The sequence below is a fragment of the Bison bison genome, unplaced genomic scaffold (genome assembly GCF_000754665.1).
Source record: "Bison bison bison isolate TAMUID 2011002044 unplaced genomic scaffold, Bison_UMD1.0 scf7180017864492, whole genome shotgun sequence".
Taxonomy (NCBI): Eukaryota; Metazoa; Chordata; class Mammalia; order Artiodactyla; family Bovidae; genus Bison; species Bison bison.
Genome location: NW_011495051.1, coordinates 7,818,648 through 7,829,173, shown reverse-complemented (window position 1 = coordinate 7,829,173; position 10,526 = coordinate 7,818,648). Strand labels below are relative to the sequence as shown.

Sequence of the window (10,526 nt, the reverse complement as noted above, 5' to 3'; positions counted from 1 at the left end):
CCCCCCTCCTCGCTGTCCTGCCTCCGTCCCTCTGTCCCGGCCTGGGCCATGGGCTTGTGGGTCAGCCTTCAGGGCCCACAGCTGCAACCACCCCCTCCTGCCCTTCCCCATTTCCCCCTCCTCCGCCTGACCTGCTGCCTTCCTGTTTAGGTCAGTTCTACAGCAACGGAGGGCATTCGGGGAATGCCGGTGGTGGCGGCGGCGGGGGCGGTGGTGGCTCTTCTGGCTACGGTTCCTACTACCAAGGTGACAACTACAACTCCCCAGTGCCCCCAAAACACGCCGGGAAGAAGCAGCCGCACGGGGGCCAACAGAAGCCCTCATATGGCTCAGGCTACCAGCCCCACCAAGGCCAGCAACAGTCCTACAGCCAGAGCCAGTACAGCAACTACGGACCCCCACAGGGCAAGCAGAAAGGCTACAATCACGGACAAGGCAACTACTCCTCGTACTCCAATTCCTACGGCTCCCCTGGAGGTGGAGGCGGATCCGACTACAGCTACGAGAGCAAATTCAGTGAGTTGGCTGGCAGAGCACCTCCCCAGGCATGGTGGAGAGCCTAGCGACGCTGGCTACAGGGCGGGCGTCAGGAAAACCCTGGCACCGAGTCTCCCAGTCCAAGTCTTTGCTGTGCCCTCCTTGTTGCCTTCTCCATGGTTCCAGAGGCTGGGGCACCAGAATAGATAGAGCCTGTGAGGCCAGGCCAGCTGCTATGAGCTCACCTCCAGGGCTAGGCTCTGGAGACAGCCCCCAGCAGATGCTCAGTTACTGCCCCCTTCTTCGCCTCCTGTGGAGATACAGCACGACAAGATTCGGGGCATCCTTGGGCTGTCCTTAAGGAAGCTGTGCTGTCTGTGAGTGGGCCCGGCAGGGGTCGCTGGGTGCCAGGTGGGAAAAGGGAGGAGGCTTGGAGCAGGCAGGATGGAATTGGGCTTCAGAATGTGGTGCCATTACAGGACTCCAGTGACCCCTGGCACTTCATGGTTGGACAGGTTGCCTAGTTCAAACAGTTAAAACAGGGATTTCTGCAAAGGCCTGTGGTCTCAGCCAAGGGTAAACCTAGCATGCCCAGCCACATCGTGGCCACAGCCCCTTAACCACACTGTCTTCTCTGCTCCAGACTACAGTGGTAGTGGAGGCCGAAGCGGCGGGAACAGCTACGGCTCAGGCGGATCGTCCTACAACCCAGGGTCACATGGGGGCTATGGAGGTTCTGGGGGCAGCTCCTCATACCAAGGCAAACAAGGTGGGCCTGGGGAAGCAGGTGGCACAGTGGGGTGAGGGGAGGCTTAAACTCAGAGCCAACAGAGCCCACAGGGGTTCTTAAGACCCAAATTTATTTTACTTCTTGAAACTTTCTGGCCACATAGCATGTGGGATCTTAGCTCCCCTACTAGCAATCAAACCTGAGCCCCCTGCCCCTGCTAGAGAAGTCCAGAAATTGCCCTCTTGTAAATGTTGGCAGCAGCAGGGGAAAATGCTGAGAACAGTGAGGGCCAAATAGCCTGCTGTGTGAACTCTGGTTGGGGGTGGTGAGTTCAGCCTTGCGCTCAGGCAGTGCCTGATCATAGCTCCTATGGCTGACGCATCTGTGACTGGACAGATCCCTACTCCTTGTAAGCCCTGCTTGATGGCCCCACCTCTCAGGGCTCATGTGAGAACTAGGCCCGCTGACCCTGGAAAGGCACTTAACAAAGTGGCACTTCCAGGGCTGCTCTGCTGCTGTATCTCATGGACAGACACAGCTCTGTTGAGTGTTGGCTGATGCCCGAGCACTGACCATGGGGTGGGTCTTGTGCCCCTCACTTCTGACCCATTCCTCTCTCAATTAGGAGGCTACTCGTCACAGTCGAACTACAACTCTCCAGGGTCCGGCCAGAATTACAGCGGTCCTCCCAGCTCCTACCAGTCATCACAAGGGGGCTATGGCAGAAACGCAGACCACAGCATGAACTACCAATACAGATAAAGCCCCCGAGGGGTGAAGATTTGTACCTTCTGCACTTAACCCTCCCGTTGTAAGATTCAGTTTTATGCATCACAGTTAACATGTCAACCGGCCTCTCCAGGCCCCTCCGCCCTCCCCTGTCCACGTTGCCGTGTCGTGAGGTGCAGCTGGTCACCCCCGTGACCCGTCCTGTGACCCATATTTAGCCGTGTTTGGGACTCCGTGTCTTCAATGGTTTGTTAGTTGCCATTACAACTTTGTCTGAGTAGAGTTTTTTGAGTTCTTGCAGTTAAGTATCCCTCTGTCTATTTACGATTGGTGTTAGTGTTAACTCAGTTTGTCTTTAAATAGTCACGGAAGGGATACGTCATCTGTTAATGCTTTTGTGAAGTGAGTTAAACGAGCTTTCTGTATTTTAATGCTTTAGTGTTTCAGTTTTATAAGTGAAGATTTTATTTTAAAAACCAGTGGGAAAGAGTGGGGTTTCTTTTTTTTTTTTGGTATGTCTGCATCATTCAAGCAGTACATCTGAATTGAGCTGAATGTAGACAAATAAAGAAAAACAAAACTCTGCGCCCGTCGTAGCCCTGGGTGTCTGGCCCACCTGCAGCAGGATGGGCAGGGTGCCTCCACCCTGTTCCCAGCGCAGGAAGGCAGGGTGTGGGGGGCAGGGCAGCTCCTGGTCACCAGAGAAGTCCAGGGCCAGAGACCCAGTGTTGCAGTGGCTCCGAAACCATTCTCCCTACGGCCTGCAGGGCAGCTTCCGGAGGCCCACACTGCTGTTTGGGTTTTGCTCATACATAATTGGGCAGGGTTCATTTTCTGCTCCATGAATTCTAATAGAGTTTTTAAGTGCAATTTCAAATCACCGTGGAGTAAGGTGATCTTGTACTTCAGTACACTAGCTGACTTTGAAGAAGCCCAGCTGAATCTGGCTGAAGGTTCCCAAGGTTTGGGGAATGCAGCCCCAGAACCATCCCTGCAAGTAGGGCACTTGGTGTCTCCAGCAGCCCCCTCCTGGGGCCTGTTCCACTGAGTACACTTTTGGGATGCCTCTCCATCTTGGGCATTTGCACAGTGTTTGGGGGACATTTGTCACCTACGGGTCATCAGTGTGCAGTGGAGGAGCGGCACCCCCCTCCCCAAGCAGCCCTTTTCAACTCCGGGCCTGCCCCAGGGGGAGAGTGGTGTTACCTGCCTATCTGGAAGGAGCCCCTCGGTGAGGCCTGGGACTGCCTCTCTGCAGAAACCTATCTAGTTTTGTCGCCTCTCCACTCTCAGACCACGTACTGTTCAAGTTCTGAGCTCCAGGTGGGACCTTGGCCTCCCGTGCTTGGTTAACCTTGACCGTTGGGAGAAGTGTGAACCATTCTTGATGCAGAGTCTCTCAGCCGAGGCAGAAACCATCCAGTATGCCTTCAGAGGATAAAGATTTGCCTCCTTGGGGAGGTGAAGGAAAGGTGATTGCACTAAATAAAAAAACATCGTAAGAATTTTGTCAACTGCCAGAGCAGAGGCGGCCCTGGATATCAAATGGTCCAGCTTGGGGAATGGGGCCTGAAGTGCCCTGGTATCCCTTCAGTATGTGTGCTAGTGGAGACCGATTCAGGGGCTCCACAAAGAGAGGCCCACACGAGATCCCTGGGATCCTGTATTTGAGATAATAAAGGTGTGGGCAGAAGCCGTGTCACTCAGAAGTCCATGGCGAGGAACACTCCCATACTGCCTGCCACATGACTTTTGCTCTGGACCTGCATTCTCCACACAGCTTTCACCGTGGGTTTCTCAACAGCATCTGCTGCCACCATTCACATTTCTGGATGCTGACACCACAGGGGAAAGCATCTCAAGATCAAAGAAGGCAGCGGAGGAAGATGTCCCTGTGGTGACATGTTCTCAGGGACTTGGGACTTGCTGCCATGGTCCTCTCTTGGGGGAAGGGCCGGGGCCTGGGTGGCTTATCTTTGATGGAGGCCTGACCGAGTCCCTCCCACAGTCAGGACAAATTAACTGGGAAGAAGCAGGATTGCCTTCTTGCTTCCTCCAGCTCCTGGTGGCTCCAGGCATCCCTTGGCTTGTAACAGCATCATGCCAGTCTCCGCCTCTGTCTTCACATGAACTTTTCCTGTGAGTCTTTGTGTAAGGACACCAGTCACTGGATTTTGGCGTACCCTGGTCTAGGATGCATTCTTCCTATGATCCTTTTTAAAAAAAAATCTAAAAAGATGTGTTCCCAGGTAAAGTTAGGTTCACAGGTATCGGTGGTTAGGAATTGGACAGGCCTTTTGGGGGGAACACTTTTCGACCCAGTACAAGGCTGGGTAAAGGTTCTACCGACCATTGCTGCTGTCAGCCCTGGAAGCTCATCAGCCACAATCAGGATTACTGTAGTCAGGTGTGGACAGCACAGAGCCAACAGCATCTTGTCAGCAAAGTGAGTACCTGTCTGAGGAGCCCACTTGGAATCACAGGTCCTTTGTCACCCTGATTCCACTCAAGGACCTTGGTGGCAGTGATGCAGCTGACCATGGACAGTATCCCAGCCCTTGGGACCTACCACCCCAGGAAGCTGGATTCGGCAAGTTGTGGCTATACCTTAGCATGGAGAAGGCCTTGCTGCTCACACCTCAGCTCTTCAGATGTGATCCAGGCTTTCCCAGGCCTGTTGTCCTCTAAGCCTTGGAGGCCAGTGTGGAGGAGGTAGTCTCCAGCTCCTCCTCAGCTATGGCCATGGTAGGCAACAGCTGGCTTATGGAGAGGCACGTTGGCCCATGTATTGCTGGAAGATGGTGTCGTGTTCCTGAGTCGCCAGCAGACAGCACCAGGAGCCTCAGCACGAGGATCGATTGGTGGCCTACACCCTCAGCGAGTTGATCAGGACAGGGTCAACTGGTGGATAGGCCATGGGGGTCAATGGCCTGGGACCAGACATCACCCTGAAGGGTGCTTTTGGAGGGAAGGTAGGAAGGGAGAAAGTATGACTTAACACCTCATGGTGGTAGGAGATGATGTCACAGGGAAGGACAGGGCCTTGCCAGCAATTTGAACTGATCACAGGGTGTAAGTACTGGGGACTAGTGACCTCAGATGAAAGAGGGCCTTTAGTAGCAATGGTGGAGACAAAAATCAGAGACATACACCTCTGTAGATTTGTAGTCACCGGGGCCCTGGTTGTGCCTAGGTGCAGCCTGAGCTGCCCGACTGCCCTCTACCTGACAGGGAAACATTCATTTGTTCTCTCTCTCACCGTTAACCTGTTCTGGTGTAGTCAGCTGGGCTGTCGAGCCTCAGGATTCAGTGTCCAGATGTGAGCCTCATGGGGCTCTTCCTTCCCTTCACAGGCCTGTTCTAAAACGTGTGGACACAATTTTGGGTAGCAATGCAGCACGCATTTTTGGCTGAAATGCTCATTCTAACCCACTCCAGAATAAATGAAAACTTACTGTGCTCATTTGTTTCATTCACATAATGTGTTTATTGGGTATTGCTTATGTTTCAGCTATGTACTGAGCGCTGGGAATATGGCAGTGAACCTAGTCCTAGCCCTCAAGGAGCTTCCAGGCACCAAGAGTGCCCTTGCCCAGCTCGGGTAGAGTGTTACAGGAAGGCATTCTGTGTCTCAAGTGAGACAGAATGGTTGAGTGGGACCAAAAGGTGTGTTGAGGATTAGCCAAGGGACTGGCATGCTCAGAAAATTCTGGGAGGTGTCAGTGGAATTCAAGGAGCTAATATTCAGGTGAGTGAGCATTGTGGTCATGAGAAGGGAAAAGTGTGGCTTGATGTAAGCCTGGAGCCATCCAGTGCAGGGGCTTGACTGGGAAGCAGAGGACTTTTCAACCTCATCCTGAGGACAACGGAGAGCTGTGGAAAGAGCTAGAAAGAACTTGGGCTGAGTGGTACTCCAGAGCAATTTTTGGGTAAAGAACCTGTGTGTAGTAGAGGTGAAAATAAAGGCTGAGAGACGGACAAAACGGCTTGAGTTCTGCAACAACTGAGCTGAGGTTCAGTGTGATACAGTGGCAAAAGTCCACTGTACTTTGTCAGGGACCACCTTCCTTCCAGACCCAAGAGGGGTTAAAACTGCATGTTCTAAACAGCTGACTGGGACACAGTGATGCATTATAATCTTGGCCCAAGATAAGGAGAGGGGTCCAGGCTTACCACTCTGTTCTACTGTGGGGGGGGACAAGCTGGAATGTTTAGACAGTGGCCATAGAGGTCATTCCACACAGGTCAGAAGTCCTGGTCCATGGCCTTTCTGGTATTTCCCAAAAAGCTAGCATGGCACCCAGGCTGTGGGGGCTGAGACTAGCACACAAGGACTGCTCTCAACCCCGTCTGAATGAATCAGAGAAAACATCGTCCAGGCTTTTGGGACAATTAGCCGACCCCAGGACTGCAAGGACTTTTACTTCAACGTCAGAGGTACCCCTAACTCCTCTCCAGAGCAAACCGAACTCCTGCCGTTCTGCATCTGAGAACTCCATATGCTATTCCATAAGGAGAACCCCTTCCAGTTTTGGGGGCTCCTCTGCACAGTTGCGTCGACCCCAAGGAGGGAAGGGTTGGGGATTCACGGAGACTTTGAACCTGGGAAAGTACACCGGCTTCCATTTGGCTGCAGAAACCACCCAAGGATCGGTTTTTCCAAATTACCCTTTCGAAAATGACCTCTTGCAAGCTCTTAGGACCGCCTCTTGGGCACGCGCTTCAACAGGGCCAATCAACAATCCCCGCTCCGAATAGAGGCTTTCCACAGGCTCTGCCTCTCAGCGTCGTTCGGTGCGTCATCGCCCCCACGCTCCCAATTGGACAGTTCCTTAAGCTCCTACCTATTGGGTGAGTCCTTTGTGCGCGGCGCGCGGCTTTTAATAGGCCGCTTCTTCAGGCTCCGCCCCCAGATCTGCAGCTTCCTTGGCCCCGGGAAACGTGCGCGGCGCTGTCCAGAGTGCTGAAGTCGCGCACCCTGCGCCGCCTCAGGACGGCCTTGTGGCGCCCCCCAGGCCTCCCGGCTGAACAGCAATGAAATCTTAAAGCAGATGCCACCGAGCCTCGGATGCAACTTAACTCCAACCCCCGATTTTACCTCTGGGGATAGGAAAAACTCTCTAAACGCTTCGTTAAGAAACCCCCACTCTCCTATCTAGCTCAGAGGAACTCCAAAGTCCCCACTGCTAACCAGAGGCCTTGCACGATCTCATGCTGTGACCTCTCCACCTTTTGCTCCTTCCCTCACTCCTGCAGCTACATTGCTCTCCCTGCCGCACCGCAAGTGATCCAGGTACATTTCCACCTCAGCAGAGAATTTGCTCTCATGGTTCCCACTGCCTAAAATGATCTCTCAGATATCATTTGAGTCCCTCTTTATTTCCTTCAGGCCTTGACTCAAATCTCACCTTATTGAGGCTGATCTAGACCACTCTACTTAAAATAGTCACCTCCCAACTCCTCTCCTGCCCTCATTATTCCCCCAACACTCTTCACTACCTGAGACTGATATGTTCTACAAATTATTCTTGTTCATACTTGCAGGGCATGGATTTTTGTCTGCTTGTTTGCTGCTATGTTACCAGCAGTGAGAACAGTGCCTGACAGAGTGGGTGCTCCCTAATGTTCATTGCATGTATATTCATGTGTGTATTTTGATGTTTACTGTTTACCATCATCATGATGCTCTGCCCCAATTTAAAGATGAAGAAACTGAAGTAGAGTGCCCATCATTTGAACAAAGTCACCTGGTTTCTGAGTGGCAGAGCCTGAATCCCCTCTTCTGGTTCTTCTGGCTGTAACCCTTTCATCTCTGCCCTGTGCTACAATCCCTAATACTGCCTTCTTCAGTAAAAGATGTATAGACAGTGGCTTCATGGGGCTCAGACAGAACTAGATTTCCTTCTTTTTTAAAAACTGTATTTACTGTGCTGGGTCTTCATTGCTGCTTGGGCTTTTCTCTGGGGCTACTCTCCAGTTGTGGTGTTGGCTTCTCATTACAGTGGCTTCTATTGTTGTACAGCTTGGACTCTAGGACACACAGCTTCAGCAGTTGCAGCTCCTGGGCTCTAGAGCACAGGCTAAATAGTTGTGGCACATGGGCTTCATTGCTCTGCAGCATGTGGGATCTTCCCAGATCAGGGATCAAACCCATGTCTCCTGTATGGGCAGGTGGATTCCTTACCACCAGGGTAGCCCCAAAACTAGATTTCAATTCCTGTTCCTTGATTACTACTCATGTGACCAGGAGTGAGTTAGAAAATATCTCTGCCTCAGTGACTTTATTCATAAAACGGAGATAACAGTACCCACCTTGTTATTCTGTGAGAGTCAGATAAGGCAATGACAGCATATGGCTTGGCAGACACCTGACACACACTGGCACTTGCTCTGTTAGTGTCGGCAATGTTGGTTCTTAAACATCACCATCACATTATTATCTGGCAGAATTAAAAAGAAATACTAAAAAAACTAGGAGATTGAGCCTAGCAAGTCCATAGGAAGAATGTTTCAAGAAGGTGGGAGTGAAGAATAGATGCCAAACCTCACTGGGAATAAGACAAATGCATGTTTAAAATGGCACGGAGTTACCAGAGTTCTCCTCTTAATGCAGCAGGTGAGGACAAAGGTTGCAGACGTTGTGCTTCTGTCAGTGTAGTTGCCACAAACCCTATGGAGGGCATTTGCTAGGATCTCATTCTAGTCTTTGACCATGTCATCCAGCTGGTAGAAAATTTTCCTAAACATATACTTGCTGCCATGTGAAATGGCCTAAATACAAGATTATTCATTGCAGCCTTGTTTGTAGAAGCAAAAGATTTTACTCACAACCCAAGTTGCTTATCACAACCCGATAAGCAAGAGGTGGACTATTCATACTCTGGGATACTGGGCAACTTTTTAAAAAATGTAAGAATGGAAATTCCCAGTCAGTCCAATGTTTAGGACTCCATGCTTTCACTCTGAGGGCCCAGGTTCAATCTCTGGCCAGGGAACTAAGATCCCCTCCAAACTTTTTTTTCAGTTCAGATCAGTCACTCTGTCGTGTCCAACTCTTTGCAACCCCATGAACTGCAGCACGCCAGGCCTCCCTGTCCATCACCAACTCCCAGAGTTTACTCAAACTCATGCCCATTGAGTCAGTGATGCCATCCAACCATCTCATCCTTTGTTGTCCCCTTGTCCTCCCTCCTTCAATCTTTCCCAGCATCAGGGTCTTTTCAAATGAGTCAGCTCTTTGCATCTGGTGGCCAAAGTATCGGACTTTTCCTCAATGAATAAATTTTTAAAAGAACAAGGAGACTATGTACTGACATGAAATAGCCTCCAAGGTGTACACAAAAAGTGGAGTGCATTCCCTACAGTAACTAGCAAGCCTGCTTTTGTGAACAAAGGGATATATGTAAATAAGTATGTAACAATATTTGCTTCTCTCTGCATGAGAAAGGGGAGAAGGCAATGGCACCCCACTCCAGTACTCTTGCCTGGAAAATCCCATGGACGGAGGAGCCTGGTAGGCTGCAGTCCATGGGGTCACGAAGAGTCGGACAGGACTGAGTGACTTCACTTTCACACATTGGAGAAGAAAATGGCAACCCACTCCAGTGTTCTTGCCTGGAGAATCCCAGGGATGTGGGAGCCTGGTGGGCTGCCATCTATGGGGTCGCACAGAGTCGGACACGACTGAAGCGACTTGGCAGCAGCAGCAGCAGCAGCATGAAGGAAAAAAAAAAAACACTAGAAGGACATAAGAGTCTGATAAAACATGTTACTAGGAAGGGCTGAGGTGGAAAGTGGGTGGATGTGTTGGAAACACTGTGGGGGATGAGGTGGGACTGAGTTTGTTCACCTTTTGTGTTTTGAGCTTTTTTATATACTTGCACATGTGGAATATTAAAAATGCAGAAAAGTGTATAAAATACAAAAGTGCAGTTCAATGAATACTCTTGTATTTACAATCTCCAAAGATCACTATTTTGTATTTTTGTTCCATATGGAGATTTTATATATACAAGTGCTCAGCTCAGCTGTGTTGAATCTGCTACCAAATCATTACCAAGTAATGAAAGATGTCAGGAAATGTCTCAAACATCTGAAAAGGCATTCAACATTAGTAGCAATCATGGAATGTAAATAAAGGCCAATGGACAGACCATTTCACAGGCACCTTATCGGCAAAATTGAACAGTTCTATAAACATAGTTGGCAATTTGATCTCTGGTTCCTCTGCCTTTTCTAAAATCAGTTTGAACATCTGGAAGTTCACGGTTCATGTATTGTTGAAGCCTGGCTTGGAGAATTTTGAGCATTATTTTACTAGCGTGTGAGATTAGTGCAATTGTGTGGTAGTTTGGGCATTCTTTGGCATTGCCTTTCTTTGGGATTGGAATGAAAACTGACCTTTTCCAGTCCTGTGGCCATTGCTGAGTTTTCCAAATTTGCTGGCATATTGAGTGCAGCACTTTCACAGCATCATCTTTTAGGATTTGAAATAGCTCAATTGGAATTCCATCACCTCCACTAGCTCTGTTCGTAGTGATGCTTCCTAAGGCCCATCTGACTTCACATTCCAGGATGTCTGGCTCTAGGT

At 50.3% G+C, this 10,526-nt stretch overlaps 1 protein-coding gene across 2 annotated transcripts in view; it reads left to right on the top strand.

Annotated features, from left to right (window-relative positions):
• Positions 1-5,398, top strand: part of ILF3 (interleukin enhancer binding factor 3, 90kDa) — a 20,510-nt gene extending 15,112 nt beyond the window's left edge. For both annotated transcript variants that reach the window (XM_010828351.1, XM_010828350.1), the window contains exons 17-19: positions 151-516; positions 1,121-1,246; positions 1,833-5,398. In XM_010828351.1, the coding sequence (XP_010826653.1) occupies positions 151-516; positions 1,121-1,246; positions 1,833-1,969 (629 nt within the window). In that variant the 3' untranslated portion in view covers positions 1,970-5,398. The remainder of the gene's footprint in view (positions 1-150; positions 517-1,120; positions 1,247-1,832) is intronic.
• The last annotated feature ends 5,128 nt before the right edge of the window (positions 5,399-10,526 follow it).